General features: G+C 40.5%; 1 protein-coding gene across 10 annotated transcripts in view; it reads right to left on the bottom strand.

Moving 5' to 3' along the window:
* Positions 1-18,585, bottom strand: part of Robo1 (roundabout guidance receptor 1) — a 1,006,112-nt gene that overhangs the window by 56,845 nt on the left and 930,682 nt on the right. For 6 of the 10 annotated variants that reach the window (XM_052740989.1, XM_052740992.1, XM_052740988.1 and 3 more), the window contains 6 exons: positions 16,715-16,836; positions 15,721-15,952; positions 14,502-14,623; positions 10,053-10,224; positions 4,085-4,282; positions 211-237 (listed from right to left, as the gene is read on the bottom strand). In XM_052740989.1, the coding sequence (XP_052596949.1) occupies positions 211-237; positions 4,085-4,282; positions 10,053-10,224; positions 14,502-14,623; positions 15,721-15,952; positions 16,715-16,836 (873 nt within the window). The remainder of the gene's footprint in view (positions 1-210; positions 238-4,084; positions 4,283-10,052; positions 10,225-14,501; positions 14,624-15,720; positions 15,953-16,714; positions 16,837-18,585) is intronic. The other 4 variants (XM_052740990.1, XM_052740995.1, XM_052740996.1 and 1 more) reach the window with 1 other exon arrangement.

Below are 18,585 nucleotides of genomic sequence, written 5' to 3'. Positions count from 1 at the left end.
GAATGTGTAACTGCGTTAAGCAGATGAAAAACAACAGCAACCATTCATTTCTACTTCAGATGCATGCCTGGCGTGAGTAAGTGAAACACTGTATTCTGTGTCAGTCCCTTCCCCAAGTTACTGTTCAGAATGAACTGAAACCAGAGACATAACAGCATGTCACACGCCAAACTAACACACGGAAAGGGGAGGGTAAGTACAAATAGATACCTGTTGGTGTGAAGGTAAAGGACGGGACTGAAAAATCAAAACAAAACAGAAACTAGTTATTAAGCTGAAGAGAGAAGGGGGACATATCACATTAGTATAAATCAAGCAGACAGCTGAACATAACACAAATGTAAATAACCAAGCCAGTAGGTTTGACACGCTGATATATATGAAGAACACCAAGTCTGAAGTCTAAAAAAAAAAAAAAAAAAAAGCAGCTTGTCTCTACAGGTACCATTCTGAAGTGTCTGACATTCTAATACTCTCAGGAGGGGAATTGTCTGGGTTAGCCTGCGAATGACCTTGCGTTTAGTAACACGGAGTCTGCCCACGGCTTTAGTACAAACAGAAATCCTCCGCTATTAATCATTTCCAAACACTGGATGATGGATTCTTAAACAAGTATTATCAGGGCTGTGCTGGAACCTTATCTAGACATCTGAAAGTAAATGCTTAGTAAGTGGAATAATAGGTGCAGTGGAGTGTTCATTACTGGAAAGGGGAGAGAGCGAGGGAGAGAGAGAGAGAGAGAGAGAGAGAGAGAGAGAGAGAGAGAGAGAGAGAGAGAGGAGGAGAGAGAGAGGGAGGGAGGAAGAGAGAGAGAGAATCACGCAAATCATACCGCTTTACTGATGAGAAATGCCTGGCAGCACAGTAACAGAGAAACATGTTTTTTTTTTTTTATTGTTTTTGATCATCATAAAAATTTGTGAATGGATAGGAAAAGATGTGCAGCTCAAACTCCAATTTCTCTATGATACTTTATATTTAGAAGCTTTCTAGGAGCAGACAGAACATCTTTTAAATGCCATCCTAGAAGCTGAACAAAAGAACAATAACAGCCACCCCCCCTTCACTCTCTCTGCAGTTATAAATCTTAATCTAATCAATAATGCCTGAAATTGAACTGCAGACCTCAAAAGTAGCAGTCTGGCCTCCCCCACTTCCCCATCTTCTCTCTTTGCTGGGTGTCGGCTGGCACCACAGCAATTTCCATGCTATTTCATAGAGGGAGGAGACAAGATGATTTTCCAATCTCACCCCTTCAACTTCAAGTAAAAATGCGGCCCTAATAAGGACAGCAGGAAAATTCCTTCTTTTCAGATTAAAGATTGCTTTCAACAATTCTTTAGGGAAATAAGCTAGAATATTGATTACTTATCATGTATCAAAACTGCTAAAGTATATTTTCCATTTATATATACATCAATAGGAAATTGATGTTAGGATCTGAGCTTTGACGGGAACATGCTGGAAGGCTGTAGCATGCCCACTTCTTTGCAAAGCACTTAGTACTAGCATACTAGAAAGAAGAGCAACAAAACCCTCACCGCACCCTCAATTTATACACAGCAGAACTGTCGTAAGAATTCTATTGTGATTTTTTCCACTCAGATCTTTTCAAAGTCAATATAATTTTGCTACATTAAAAAAAAAAAATCCCCAATAGTAACAAGTCCTCACAAAATACAAAAAAGAGGTGCATTTCAAACTAAAGCTATTTAAGCAGGAATGGAGCGCCTGGACATTAATTTGTGATTACAAGGACACGGGGAAAGAGAAAAGGCCAGTGGAGATAGGTTTGCTAACCCGTTTGTGAAGATAAAGAACAAATAAAGATAGGCGAGCACTCAGCGGGTGTACCCACCCAAACCCAACTTGATTCCCAGATCTTCCAATAACACAGCTAACACTCTGTGTGCTTGCTGATGATGGGGATTTGTGGGAATGGGTGTAGACTGGAATGCACATCCCACCAACAGAAACGCAGTGAGGCCATACCAAAAATCCTCACTAGTATCCAAACGTCACACTTGGGCTTGACGTTGTATAGGCAAATGGGCACTATGCACTGATGTCTTTAAAATACGCCGTATCTTAGTTCATTAAAGTCACTGCCATTATTTTTTATTTTTGGCATAAGAAATTAAAGATGGCACAATGTACTTTTTAAAAAAAATGCATAGAAAAAGAATTCAAAAAAAAAATGCCCAAGTGAGGAACTCAGAATCAAGGGCTCAGGAAGTCACATTCATAATTATGTTCCATGAGTTCTGTCTCAACAGCAGCTAATTGGAAAGACAATGGTATTAGTTGGATAGCTCTGGGGAATGCACGTAGGTGTTTACTGGCATGCTCAAAGGACATTAGTAGAGGAAAGGAATGCTTTGGAGAGCAAGGAGAGTTTTGGGTCACATCTTTAGATCCCGAGACAATAGAGAGCATTAACCTGCTACAATTATCCGGCTAGGGCACTTCGCTGCCACTGGAAACAATGGATGGATACTTACACAATCACGTTGTTGATGGAGGTCCCTCAGGCAGAAGGTGCAAGGGACTCCACATTTAGATATCACTTAGCTATGTTTCCTAACTCAAGTCAGATTTCCAAACCAGTCTCCAAGGGTACCCTCCTCCCTCCCCAAGCCACTTCCCCCAAGCCCCTTCTCTTCCTTACTCTGAGTCAGAGGGTCATCTGGCCAGCATGTGTCTGCTATTGTTCCACTTTGTATACATAATGAGCCACACTGTCTTTGCGTTGGCCCGGAGCCCTTCTTCGCGATTTCACAGGCAGGGCCACCGACAGAACACATGTCTGGGGCTTAAAAAGGTACAGATGACAATGGCCGAGAAGATTTACATATGGTAGGAGGCTGCAGGGCCAGTCAGGGGTTCATTTTCACAGGACTGGTGACAGTCTCGCTCAATTCTTTTGTCAGGATCTCTTGCAAGCAAGAGTACAGAAAGAGGAGACTGCTGACCTAGAATTCTGTCTAAATGTAGAGGGACATTTTAGTTCCACCTACCATGGACACCATTGACTTTCCATACAATTAGTCAGTGGCAGCACATTGCCAGGACATGTACAGAGTGTTTGCTTAGGAAACATTGGCACAGTTAGAATAAAAAGGAGGTCATGGTTGGGCAAGGAGTATCCTTATTAGCAAGTCTGCCTTGTTAGCAACGTAAGTCTCTTATATCAGGCTGACGTATGGGCCCTCTATCTAGGGTGACTCACAATGTTATCATCCAAATCACGATAATTTTGGGAACAAAAAGGAACATTATAAATAAGGACAGGAGAAGGGGTTAGCCACTGTGACTTATAGCTGACCTGTTATAACCAGAGTTATGGAATACTTGGGGATGGAGAGGACGGCTATCTATCAGACAGGGGGAAGAACTGACTCGGAGAATAAAAATTCAACATAAGCATCTCCGCGATCTGAGGGTGTGTTGCAAAGGTATGCGAGTCTCTCAGCATGTGTGGCCCAGCCTCCAAGTTGTGAATCATAGCAAGCAAAGAGCGCTTTGTCTAAACCTGAGTAGACACCTTAATGAAACTACTAGTTAAACATGTATAAATATTCAACTCCGTGTAAAATCTGTGAATGATAAATGAACCTCAATTTGCTACCTAAAGCAGCCCACACACCTGCCATTCGTACCCACTAAGGGCAATTGTTATAAATAAGCACATGGCAGTAAGTGCTCATCCGTAAAAACCAAACTAAGATAAAAACAAAACCCCAAGTCATGACAACAACAACAACAACAAAATAAGCCTGAATTCATAATTCCTGTGACAGGTGATTTCAAATTTCTCTCAGGAGCATAAAACAAAACAAACATCTGCCTAAAAGAATAGGGTAACGTCTAGATCTTGAAGAAACCTAGTTAAGAGGAAGTGGGTCCTGAGAGCTTAGAAAATTCTGTTGCTGTTCTAAAAACACAACCACGGTCCGATACGGACAGTGTGGAGAAATAACAGCACTTATCGAGAACCTTCACGCATTCAAGCCGTTTAACCAGGGCTGCCCGCCACGAGTAACATACTATCAGTTTAAGATAAAAGGTTTTCTAGCCGCCACACCTTTCCGGATGCCCGCGTACGTGCTGGTGAGCCCGTTCCTCTTCTTGCGGTGCCGGTAAAGCCAGATGCTGAAGACCATGAGGATAATCCAACAGGCTGCCCCGATGCCCGCGATGAATGCTGGCTGCTTCACCACGTCCGAGATCTGCTGAGCGAGGCTCACTTGGTCCTCGGGAGACACGGGGTTTCCATGAGAATCTGAAAGGCCATCTCTTGGTTACTCGGGGTCAAAATCTCAACGTGACACAATACTACACGTGGACCCAGGATACGCGGCTCGTGTTTCATCTTGTTAACGTTTGGACGATGATGTCTGTTTTGCCTTTTTGCCTCAGCCACCACGGGGAAGTTTGAGAGATTTTTCAGGGAAAATTTTTATTTATTCCGTTTATTTTTAATTCAAAGCAAGGATGTCACATTTTTATGAGACTAGAGTTAAAGATATCAAATGCCCTCTGTCTCTGTATTTCAGAAAACTGTGTGGGTGTTTAAGAGTGGGTTTCCTATGACAAAACTAACTATATATACCAATGTGCCTCTAAAATATGGAATAATTTAATGCATTCCAGTAAATAAGGCACATTGAATGAGTAAATACACTTTCTCACACATCTGTAGGAACCCTCAAATATTTGCTTCAAAAATGGTAGAAATGGATTAGGTACCGCGGCACACAGCTGTAGGTCCAGCACACAGGAAGCAGAGGCAGGTGGATCTCTATGAGATTTGAGACCAGCCAGTCTACACAGTCCCAGGCCAGTCAAGGTTACATAGTGAAACTCTGTCTTAAAAATGGTGTGTGGGGCGGGAGTGGGATAGGAAACCAGAATTGAAATTTTACTTCTTCTGTAAGTAGATCTTAAAAAAAATATATTTGTTCTTTTCTCACAACTATTTTTCAGGATTCTCAACTGTTAGAATGACACATTATTTGAAGTTATAGTCAGAAAGAATTACAAAACAGAAGATCACTAAAACACTGTAAAAAAAAAATTAGCCCTGCAAGAACTATGGATAATCTTTCTTTTAAAATAATAATGATGGTCAGCAGAAGATATAAGAAAAGAACATTAAATATGTAAAAGAATCATCAAGTGTTATGAATAGCCAAAAGGACTCATATTTTCTGTTAAGACATTTTGAATCAAAATTAAAAATTGATAGAATATACCGGTAATAAAATGTACTCATTGGACATTTGTCTTAAGCCTACAGAGAGGTCGCTGAAGCCCTCAGTTCTTAGTCCAGGTCCCACAGAGCGGCCTGGAGACTGTTGTGCTCCCATCAAGGCAGCCCATTTTGTTGGCCCTGCGTGATGCCCAACTTGAGCCTGCCCAATGTGCAGAATCTTCACTCGTGGCAAAAGTTTTAATGTCACTCCACACAACATCTGGTGGAAAAAGAGGTGCTCACCCATTTTACTGCGGTTGGTGCTTTCTTGCTATTGTTAAATCATCTGACATAGACCATTGCTGTCCTGCATTCTTAAAGTTTCATGTTGGATTGGGTCTACTTTTTCCTTTTTACTGTAAATTTGTTATTTGATATATACAGTGTATTCTCCCACTACCCCTGTTTATCTCCTTCTGGGGGTTCTGTGACCCGTTTAGCTTAACCAGGACCACCTGTATGACCATCGGATCGGAACTATACCCTGGAGTCTGGCACAGCCATCCGTGGGCACACAGTTAAGGGGGAATGGTTCCCTCTTGTCCTAAACCCATTAGCAGCTAATAGAAAGGCATTGAGGGGTAGATTTGACTTAGTCCTTTTTTTTTTTTTTTTTTCTGTTGTGAGAAAGTCAGGGCCATCTTCTAGGAATATGTTTCAGCTTTGAAAAGAATGTATGTGTGTATGTATTTTGGGTGCAAATGTATGTGGGGGCATGTGGGTGTGGGTGTGTTTGTGTTACGTATATGCACGTGGAGGCCAGAATTCAGCACTGAATGTCTTCCTCAGTCTTCGTTTTGGAGACAGAATCTCTCACTGAATGTACGGTTCAGTGTTTCCGCTAGTCTGGTTGCCAGCTAGCGACAGGCATCTGTTTTTCTCTGCCTCTCCAATGCCAGGATTTTGGAGGCACACTGTCATGCCCAGCTTTTACATGGGTCCTAGGGATTCTGATTTGGATTCTCACACTCTCACAGCAAGCACAGAGCCGTCTCTGCAGCTCCATCTTTCTGTTTTCTCCCAGTTCTTAGTATGCTCAACCCAGATATGCATCTTATACTCTGGCCTCCGTATGACCAACTCTGTATGGGACACAGCAGTTCACCCTACTTCACCGACCCCACTCGCCCTCTATGGACTCTGCACATGGACAGTCGTGACAGCCTCTCAGTGATGGCACAACACTCTGGAATCCATCCCTGTGTCCTCTCGGAACAACTAAACCCTTGAACTTTACAGCGGTTTAGTTCTGAGGAGACTTCTGAGTACCAATAAAGACACCATTCCATGGGTCCTCTCTCTAGATTCACACCTGCAGGATAATGAGTTGCTCCTGTGGCCTTCTCTCTTGATCCTTGTCTGCACCCCTGCCCTTGCACAAACTGCTTCTGGTATGTCACATGTTTTGTCCCATTGCCTCCTCCATGTCTCCTTGGAGACAAACATACCCGTCCCTCATTCATCCTGGTCAGTGACAGGGGGGTCATGTAGGCAGGTTACATAAAAAGTTCAGGACACCTGCCAGTCTAAGTGCTCTGTGACAGGGACACCAGGTCATGGGCTGGATGCTTCGGCATATGGACACCACCAGCCAGCTCCTTGGAGCCCTGACAAGGGAGGACTTGTGTATAGTCACTCTGCAGAAGGAGAATTCAAACCCAAATCAGAGAGACATACAGCAATTCTGTCAACGCTATCTGCTTTAAAACAGGAGCGTTTTCCAGCTCCTAAGCATATTTTCTTTTCTAGAAAAATAATCGGCACCACTAATTCTTCATGTATGACATTTCTTAACTTGAATATTGCTTTTTTCTTATTAAATGATAGGACAAATAGCTTTCGGTGTGTATTGAGACTACTTTAGGAGCATAGGACTCCTCTCCACATGAAATGTCTAAATTCCTTTTCATGGTGTGTGTGTGTGTGTGTGTGTGTGTGTGTGTGTGTGTGTGTGTGTGTGCATGCACTCTTTCCTTGAACACAACTCCTAATTTCATTCTACAGAGGGTCAAGGCTGGAAAACTATTTTCACAAGCAGTCACCTGCTTTCAACTGTTTGTTGACTGAAAGTTTTATTTCATGTCCCAGACCCTTTTATCTCTGGTTGGCCTAAGAGCATTTCAACCTCTCGATGCTCACTAAGCAGACCTATTCTTTTCATTCTTAATTCACCCTTTGTATCTACTAGGTTTATAGATCCCATGGCTGTTTGTGCAAGGTTAAATTGGGTAGCGTCAGATTTTATAGAAAGGGCCATGGGAGGTTCCAATGCCAGCGACCAGATGGGCTTAACAGAATAGTGTAGTGTGACTAATGAATTAAAATGGCCAGTCGGTATATCAGGCTTTGTCTTGGTGCAGCTGAGGCTATATTAAAATATGGGAACCTAGAACACATTTATAATTCCAAGAAAATCAATCTGACTCTTAAATTTCTTGATATAAATCTTAATAAAATAACTCATACTCCCCTTCTCAAAGCCATCTTCCAAAATAATAGGACGGAAAGGCAGTGTGCTATAAAAGCAAACAATACCAACCGGATTGTAGCAATGTAACTTGTAATGTTAAAAAATAGATATCGACATTACACAAAAGTGAATAAATGTGTGTGTCAACTTATATTTATTCCTGCATGTATGTTAAAACATTGTAACAGATGCATTAAGCAAATTTGTTTCAGTTTCCTATATTGCTTGAAATAAGTTGTGAAGCTATTTTTGTCTAGAAGATATGCATGTAATAATTACTTTCAAAGTTGGTTAAGTAGAAATGATAAGTGAAAAATTATTAAACTCTAGCCCAGAGTTGTAACTTAGTGAGCAAGCTTTAAATGGGGATCTCATAATTGCCATTTAAAGCTCCACTTGATGGAAGGTGGTTCCCTACTTAGTGACCTCATTCTGTGGTGGCCCAGCCATCTTATGGGTAATCACAACGGGCGAGAGCAATATGCACCTCTCTTAGCCTGAAGCACTGAAGCTCTTCCCATAGGATGTGTTTCCTTTCCTCTCTTCAGCTGGCCTGGGGACAACCCTGGAAATGTCATTTTAAAGATTCAATCTTCTCAGCCTGTGGCCCAGGGTGCCTGGCACTCTTAGAGTTTATAGGGAGCTGAGTCCTAACCAATAACTGTGTGTTTGGGATACTACACTGTGTCACATCGCAGAGCTTTTCCAACGGTCTTGGAGCCACCAGCTTGGTCTTAACAATGAAATCTGAACAATATCCCAGGCTGAATGTTTCTTGATTTATGTGGACATAATTCTAGGATGACAACACTGTTAGTACATTAAGAAGGTGTGAACACTTGTAAAGCACGTAGACTTACATCATCTGATCCTTCGGTCACAATTTAACATGGGACATAAAATATTCCAAAGTTTAATTTCTGATTGTTAATATATAAAGTTGACAGTGCACGCCTTGTTACCTTTCATAATTTAAATGTCACTGCTTAAAAATCAAACTATTTTTATCTTGTCTTTTTAAGAATAATAGTATTGGTTGTCTTATTTTTTTTTACCTGTTAATTTGTATATTCTGTAGGTAATATATTTTCTGTAGTGAATGATAGTCAGGTAGGCTTCTGTGCCACATTTTCCTTTTCATTAACCCAATATTTTTTTACACAGAAATTGTATTTAGCCTTCTAAATAATTAGTATATAAATATTTAAAATTAATATCTTAATTTAGCTCTTGTAATAAATACCAGTTATAATTTTAAATAGGCATGAAATGTAAATATAAATTTCGCATTGCTATAAATTTCCAGTACCTGGCTCAGGTGTTGCAAGGAAGGGTTCTATTTCCTGTGCTGGCTAGTCGTATGTCAACTTGACACATTAACTAGAGTCGTCTGAAAGGAGGAACCCTTAATTGAGAAAACGCCTCCATAAGATCTGGCTGTAAGACATTTTCTTAATTAGTGATTGATGGGGGAGGGCCCAACCCCTTGTGGGTGGTGCTATTCTGGGCTGGTGTGGTCCTGGGTTCTATAAGAAAGCAGGCTGAGGAAGCCTGGGAAGCAGGCCAGTAAGCAAAACCCCTCCATGGCTTCTGCATCATCAGCTCCTGTCTCCGGGATCCTGCCCTGTTTGAGTCACTGTCCTGACTTCTTTCAATGATGAACAGTGCCATGGAAGTGTAATCTAAATAAACCCTTTCCTCCTCAACTTGCTTATGGTCATGGTGTTTTGTCAGAGCAATAGAAACCCTAACTAAGATACTTCCCTTCCCAAACAGTTATAAAATCCACAAGTGGAAAGTTTGTGTCTTTCTTTTTCATTGAGGTTTCTTTGATGTTCAATTAATAGCATCTGTTAATTAGATAAAAATTCCGTAAGACAGAGTAAGAATGATAGTAAATATTAATAGCTCTGTATTTGAAAGAGCAATAATTGCACTTTGATGTTTTAGTTTGAGACAACCACAGTCATTAACCATCTATAACATCTTGGTCAATGATGCACCACACACACGCAGAACCATGTTCCCAAAAGACTGCATTGCCTGGTGATGTCACAGATGTCTTAGTTTATATAACTGTACTCTGTGATGCACACACAACAACACAATCACCCAATGGTGTATTTCCCAGACTTTACCGCCTTCGGTGAGTGACGTGTGGCTACGGATCTATAGTTACCTATGTTTTAGATAAATCAAGATAGCCCCATGGCAGCCATGAGCCATACTCCAGCTTCTACTTGACTTGCAGCAATGGCTGATCCATAAGCAAAATAAAAAGAGCCACGCAGAACCAAGTGGGAAAATGACAGATCATGTGACTCTTACCCAACTGGATGAACTGAGGCTCACTCTTGACCCCAGGACCAGCCCCTGTGCTTGCTGCCACCTCCACACTGTAGCGGACCCCAGGAACCAGCGAGGGGATGACCACCGAAAAGGTAGAGCCGTCAACTGTCTTGTTGATGTGATACCTAGTTTCGTTACCTAGACACCAAACCTGCAAGAAGTATATAACGAAAGCAAAGCTGAAAATTTACCCCTTAATGGCAAAGCTCAACGTCAATCATAGACACGTTTCAGACCTACACAGAGTTCAGACCTGTCGAGAACCCAACCAAGGAAACTTTAAAAGTCATTCTTGGCCTTGACCTAATTCTGAGATTATTCTAGTCAGATTGCATATTGGCTGGAGCTGTTTAACGTAGCTTTAATGTTTTCACAGGTACTTTTGTTATATACAATCATTTAAGAGTCTATCATACAGGGTAGTGGTTTTCAACCTTATCCTAAGTTGTGACCCTTTAATATAGTTTATCATGTTGTGGTGACCCCCCAATGATAGAGTTATTTCCATTGCTACTTTATAATTGTAATTTTGCTACTACTATGAATCATAATGTAAGTATCTGTGTTTTCTGTTGGTCTTAGGCAACCCCCTTGAAAAGGATGTTTGACTCCCAAAGGGGTCACAACCCATAGGTTGAGAACCACTGATAGAGAGGCTGGACATATGTCTCAACAGTTAAGAAAGTTTGCTACATAACCATAGGGATCATGAGTCCAGAGTTTAGATTACAACACCTATATAATTTAGTCCATAAACATCTGTAACTCCATTTATGAGGGATCTGATATCCTTTTGTGGCTTTGATATGCACCCACACACACATAAATAAATACATAAAACAAAAAAAAATTATGAAAAAAATCTTATCACATAAATTGGTCAACTTGCTATACAATATATATATATATTATAATATATATATTGCTTATTTCTCTCTTAAGGCTCTCATCGGCCCACTTCATTAGGTTTTTGTTCATTTTTTTAAACAGCAAGAAATTTTCACGAAGAAATTAAAAATTATTCTGCAGCAGGCTGTGAATTATTATTCACATGAAGAAGAAGAATGTATCTGCCATCCTCTGACAATTATGCGGCAGGAGTAATTCCATACGACCAGACGCCAAAAAACATAGCTGCATAGGAAGCACCGAGCCTGATACCTCGGGACAGAATTAACCAGAACTAACACATCACGTGAACATCAAAACAAAGACACAGTTGTCTGGGAAGGCAGAAGAGCTCCTGAATAATCAAAAATATTTCACACAAACAGGTTGGTATTGAAAATAACGTATTATTACCAAGGAGGAAGGGTCACCTTAGGGTTTATCTAGAGTATGGTACGCTGAACTGTGATCAATAAGCAACATTAACAAACAGAGCTTCCCTATAAATTGAAATCTTCATTTCTGCTTTGTACCACATTGGGAAATGAAAAGAATAACTATATACATTTGCTGCAAGAAAATTCCCGTAATAAAAAGGAAACCGTGTCGTCATGAACTTTGATAGTGACATGCAATAAGAATCCATCTGCTTAGGAAATTGAAAGTTTGACTACACTCTAAGCCTGGCTTTTAAGTGTCATTAAAAGATTAATCATAGAACAATAATTTTGAATAAATTGATATAAGGAATGATATTTTTGTTGTTCCCACAAGGAAATGGTATCTAGAGTAGTTCATAACACTCTGGGTTCTCTGAAATACCCTCCAGCAGTAGGAAGGACTGGCTAGGATGGACTATTATCTAAACTATACTAGGAACACAGACCTCAAGGTGATCAAAACACCAATGTGTCTATCACTTGGCCAATAAACTTTAACTCTTTCTTTGAAAGTTTTTATGACTGCAATACAGTTTGAATGCACAATGCTCACAACTGGTGAGACATTCTATCCCGACCTGACCACTGGAAAGAGACTCCTTTGTGAATTTTTCCCAACAATTACATTACACAGCTGAACCGAAGCCACAAACTGATTTCGTACCAGTCAATCGGGTTCTGAAAGGCATTTTATTATTTTAAATTGACCATGAAGTTAAGTGAAATCCATCCTTGCACATTTCTCGAGGAGAGAAATGAGTTCTGACTCTTAGGGGAAAATGTCTACGTTACACAATTTTCCTTGGGAGCCAAGACATCATCAAATTTTAGGCTCTTTTACAAATGCTTCTCCTACAGTCTGCTTCCCTGGGCTGAAATATAGCATCCTGTTATACCCTAGTACTGACAAAAACCTTAGACCTTATGAGAAAGCATTGAAAATGACGGCCATTTTTATCTTTTAATGAACCAGTTCCAAATGAAAATTTTATTCGAAATGCTTTGAAACATCTATAGGGTATTTACAGCAGTCTTCAAAAATACTTTGTGTCGTCATGTGCCTATGTGTGTGTGTGTGTGTGTGTGTGTGTGTGTGTGTGTGTGTGTGTGTGTGTGTGTGTGTGTGTGTGTAGCCCTGAGTTTGTCACTCTCCAGGTTACTTTTTGATACAGTATTTCTTAGTGAACCTGGAGCTACCTCTGGGCTGGACACCCTGGAGTCAGCAAGCCCAGACTTCTCTCCTGCTGGGCTCACAGGCACGTGCCCTACTTCCACTTTTTCCAGTTGCTTCTGGGTCAAACCCAGGCCTTTATGTTCATGCTGTAAGTACTTACCGACCAAGCCCTCTCCCCAGCCCTGCTGACTATTCAGAAAGCATGCAAACAGTTAACCTACAAACATTTTATAAGGTTATTATTCTTTTTTTGGTTTCAAAAAATCACTTTCAAATACTATGCCTACCATTAAGCTTAGGTTTATTCATTACCCATTTAGTTATTACACATACTAAAAAAAAAAAAACTGACTTGTTTTGTGTTTTGGTGTGTGTGTGTGTGTGTGTGTGTTGAATTTCTCATCCATCTGACTCTATCTCACAAGAACTGGAAATACAGACATGTATCACTAGTTTCAGCTTTACGAATTAATTTGGTACTCAAAAAACATTATGTTCCAAGCCAGCAAGATGGCTCAGTGGGTAAGAGGCTGGTCACTGGGGCTCACAATCCGAGCTGGATCCCCAGAAGCTGAAGAATGGAAGGGAAAAACAGAGTCTTGGGGGTTGTCTCTGACTTGCCCTCTCTCATCATGTCACACATGCATAAACACACACACACACACACACACACACACACACACACACACACACACACAGAGTAAATAAATGATAATGAAATTATGGTCTTCAGTTCAGCTTTCCTTTGACATCTATCATATCGCCAGAAGATTTAGTAGAATAAACATACAATGGTCCTGGTCAGGCCACACAAGTGCTTCTGATGTTAGCCTGTAGTTCAAAGTCGCTGACTTACACCAGAGAAGGCAAATGTGTGCATCTTCCTAAGCACAGGTCCATGTTCACAGATGCACAGCCAGATGTATCCATGTTCTCAGTAATGGATATGAACGTACACCACAATGCTAGCTAATAACCAGAAAACTATGCAGGCATCATAGGAAGGCTAAGTACAGGAGTGAATGTTTTATAGTTAAAATTGGTCATGGTTAAAGATATGTATATGTATATATAGTTTGTTAGCAGAGATGCTGAAAAAGCACACACTTACTTTCTATTGAGATGTTCCTGATTTAATCCACCAGCTATTTGTTTACCACTACACTAAAACACAAATTTCATCACTATACTCTAACACAGATTCACTACTAGGCCAAGTTCACATTCTATTGAGTAAATCTAAAGTTTATAATGTTTTTTTTTTTAATGAATGTATTTGCATAGAATGAATCTTAGTGGAAACTGTCCATATTAATGGGCAGAAGAACTATTACTACACAGGCAAAAATAATTATTCAGAATCACTGGATAAAAATTACTTGAAAAATACATTACATATCTCAAAAACGTATAACAAACAGAATTTTGTTTAGAGACTAAAAATTCTTCATGGAAAACAGACTTCCATGCACAGAAAAACAACTTTCCCAACCTAATTGTAAAGTTCTAAATTTTGCAGGTGTCAAAAGAGGAAAAGAATCTTCAAAAAATTGTCATCGTTAAACAGAATGTGACTATGTTTAGAGGCAGTTCCCGAGAGTAACCCAATTCTGGGTGATACATTGAAAGCCACAATTTGGGGGAGAAAAAAGGTATCATGATCATTAAAATTTCTATTACTATGAGATTACATAAGCAAATATTAAATGACCACTTACAACCTTTATTTTAATTTTTACTTATTTATTTTCCAAATAGCTTTTCTAGTTATGGACAATTACTCCATACTATGCCTAAAGTTTAAGAAATAATTCTACATGTTGGCAGTTGGGCCAGCAGATGGCGACAAAGGACGAGAGACAATTCACCCAGGTTGCTTTTCCTGGGAGCCATGAGGGCTGCCAGTGAATTTACTAAGCGAATTACCTTATATTCTTGAACCATTCCATTCTGAGTATCCTCAGGAGGTGGCTGCCAGGAGACAAGGATTGCCGTACCGTTTCCATCATTCTTCGACACAGTCACACTTCGGGGAGGGGCACTTGGTGCTGTTAAATTGTAGCAAAAAGTAGATTGTGAAGAGTGTCCTGTAGAACACCAACGCACACAGTACTTAAAAACACACAGTAAACGTGCAGACGCTACACGTTTTGAATGTGAGTATCACCCAGCCCCACAGGGCTCCGAACTACAAGTTTCCTCCAAGTTACACGAAGTCATTGACACTGTGAATTTTTCATAACCAGTTACAGTGACAGCACGAAATGGCTCAGGACAGAGCAGCGAGCTGGATCGGCAAGCAGACGCATTGGTCGGGCAAGCCTGTCCACCTTAGTCATATCCTTGGATATAGTGGTAGAAGGAGAAAAAAATACTCTATGTCTTCACCATGATGTCATATAGCTACACACACACACACACACACACACACACACACACACACACACACACACACACATAAGCAGACTAGTAATACATCTCTGAAAATTAAAAACATCCTTAGTACAACATCTATTCCTTGTAGCCTATTACCCAAATCTCATATTTTCTCCTTAAAATGTACAAAAGTAGGAAAAAAGAATGCTATTTTTTTTTTACGTTTAATTATAACCTATCATTTATAGATTAAATTACAATTAGAGAAAATTCTTTTTTTAAAAAAAATAAAGTATACGGTGACATGAAACTCTTTATATTTACGTGAATACCGTTTTTCAGTTCTCAGTTATAGGGTGGAAATACCGGTTTGCCAAGAACTAAGGGATTTCCTAGCATGAGGCATCAGGAGAAAATGTGGACTCCGGAAAGTCCGGGCAAACCCAGATATTACTCACCTTATCTACACCCCGTTAAACATAAGCTCCCATGGATAAAAAAAGTGAGCAAATCATGAGAAATCCCATCTTTCAATATGAATTTTAGTAATAGTGTTAACCTTTGCACACGCTTTGTGCAGGTCACCACTGAAGCAAGTCACTCACTGTGGCATTTGGTTTGTTCTACTTGCAAATGAATTCCCATAAAAAATAATTTAATATGCACAGATTCATGATAAACATCATCGCTAATTTTTAAACAACTTCCATTCATTCAAAAGCACAGGAAACATGTTGCATGCCCTGGAAGCCCACTCCATCATACTTACCTTCTTCTAAGGTTTTGGCAAATTTGATTTCACTGTCTGCTCCTTGAAACTCATTAAAAAATGGGCGAGCCTTAATCTCATAGTTGACGCCTTTTCTGAGATCAGGGATCACCACACTATTTTTGGTTGGGGTCCTCACTTCAAAAACTAACCACTCAGATTCACCATGGCTGGATCCAGATGGCCGATAGAGAATTTTATATCCTTGAATATATTGAGATTGCTGGTCCACCTATTACAAGGAGGAATAAAAATGGAGTTAGTCACACCACTTTACTGTTTGGCTGCAAAGTAATAAAAATGCAACAAGTAGAAAAAAAATAACCAATGGGATCCCACAGTGTGGATTTCTAGTGCTTTGCTGTAAGGAAGCATTAGTTCCTATGACAATATTATAATATGTTTCAGCAGAAGCATGAGGTTTCCCTATGGGTGGCACATTATATAAGAGACATGTGGGCATTTTAGAGAAGGTGTTGTTTTTCCATTTTGGTTTTGAAAACGTACTAGGATGAAGTTGGAAGTGGACGGGAGGGTGGAGGTGGATCTAAAAAGCATGAGGGGAAGGGGTAGGGGGTGAATATGACCAAAAATACATTATATATGTATGCATAAAATTCTCAAAGAATGAATAAAAATATATTTTAAAAATTTGCTCAATACTACTTGGAAGTATTTCTAAATTAAAAAAAGAAGTATGTGGCAATGTGCATGTCACATGTCATACATTCAAATACTTTGTGATTCTATCCCTTGACACTGGCAGGGATACATAAATACATACATACATATATATATATATATATATATATATATATATATATATATATATATATGGATATATGGGCAGATCATAGGCACTAGAATAAACGGGGTTTGCATAATAGAATTAACGTTGGTGTGGAACTGAAAAACAGTGATGTGAATTCCCTCTGTATCATCATCTCACAGGAATCACCTGACTATTGAAAACAATACAAATGTTACAACTCACTGTCCAGTGTACTTCCACTGATGAAGAAGAAAGGATGGTGGGGTTGTGGAGGTGCAAGACGACATTCCCCAGCTCTCTCTGGACCTGCTTGTGGTCCACCCCTTGACTGGTTGGTGGGACATCTGCAACAATTCAAGAACACTGTCAGGCCCTAAGCAGTGCTACTGCACCCACAATAACACCCGGAAAAGGAGAATCAGCGAACTGTGAAGGCAGCCTGAATATAAAGAAAAATCAGCACAACTTACTCTCTCTCTCTCTCTCTCTCTCTCTCTCTCTCTCTCTCTCTCTCTCTCTCTCTGTGTGTGTGTGTGTGTGTGTGTGTGTGTGTGTGTGTGTGTGTATACATACGCATAAATCTTCAGGGCCCGAGAAGGACATCAGGTGTTCTGCTTTATCATTCTGCCTTATTGCCTTGAGACAGGGTCTCTCGATGGATCTGGAACTAGGCTGACAGCCAGCAAAACCCACCAATGAGCCTCATGCCTCTGCCCCATTCCCCATAGCACTGGTATTACAGGACGATGTGGTCACGGTTGAGTTTTTTTATGTGGATGCTGGGATTCAAAGGCAGGTCCCCACGCTTTCGAGCAAGGCCTCTTAGCTCCTGAGCCATCTCTCCACCCATTACAGCTTAACCTTTTTATAAGGATCAGGAGAAGAGAAACAAAGAAGGAGTGTGTGTGTGTGTGTGTGGGGGGGGGAGGTATGTCAGAACGAGCAGAAAACCTGTGTAAGCCGAAAAGGGCAGGAGGCAAAGATAACAGTGGTAAACAGTAATTTTTAAGAGAGCCTCCTACCATGTAATGACCATTTTACTGCTGAGCAGCGGAGCTCTGGGGCAATTCTCTCCGAGTGTGATACACCCCGCTGCAATGATCCTAACTACACAAGAAAGAGAAGAATGGGGAGATGCAGTGGAGAGGTTGGGGAATGAAAAGCTCGCAAACACAGGAAGGAAAAATCGAGGGCAGAAGGCAGCTGAGCAGCACATCTCCTAGCAGGAACCCGGACATTTTGCCAGCTAAAGTAGACAGCAGTAACTGGCTATACAGCAAGGGACCGAGGAGCTACAGTTACGGTCTGATAAAATAAATCTGATTAGATCTGGGAGATAAGAGAACTTACCATCATTTAATTGACATTGGTTTAGTTTACCATATTACATGGAGGATTTAATCATTTCTTCTCAGTCTCGTGAATACTAAAATATTCGAGAGGAGACCAGGGGCGCAGTAAGAATCAAACAGCCACTAGTGTCCTTTATGTTATACTATTTTGGGGAACATGGAACTGTTCCCCCAAATTTGCTCGACTCCATCCTCAACAAAAATTGCCCACTGTTGTAGAGGCTTTCTAAAGCACAGCTGTGTTTCTCTGTTTCAAGTAGTAAAAGGAATGCATCTTGAAGAACAACAACAACAACAGAAAAGATTTCGGGGAACTGCAGGACCATTTATAGACTATCATATTGTCACACACACACATCTAGATGTGTTGCCCACCTATCCAAAAAGAAAACGAAAGTTTCCATTTGCTCAATAATTAAATGCTGCCTGTCACAGGATAAGAAGCAAAACCATGAAGGTTTACATGAGATTTGTGACTCTCTCTGGCAGAGGCCAGAGCACCAAGGTGGATGGAAGAGTTGACAGGTCAACCGTTATTAAACATCGATGCCATCTGGCTGGCTGGGAGCCCTGCCTAAAAATTAAGCATAGGAATAAGCAAAATGGCTGGGCATGGCGGCCCATGCCTTTAATCCCAGCACTTGGAAGGCAGAGGCAAATGGATCTCTGTGAGTTCGAGGCCAGCCTGGTCTATGTAGTTAGTTCAGGACAGTCAAACCTACATAGTGAGACTCGATCTTG

The sequence above is a fragment of the Peromyscus californicus genome, unplaced genomic scaffold (genome assembly GCF_007827085.1).
Source record: "Peromyscus californicus insignis strain IS unplaced genomic scaffold, ASM782708v3 Scaffold_16__1_contigs__length_79575227, whole genome shotgun sequence".
Classification (NCBI taxonomy): domain Eukaryota; kingdom Metazoa; phylum Chordata; class Mammalia; order Rodentia; family Cricetidae; genus Peromyscus; species Peromyscus californicus.
Note: the sequence above shows the minus strand (reverse complement) of the source record. Positions and strands in the feature narration are given on the sequence as shown.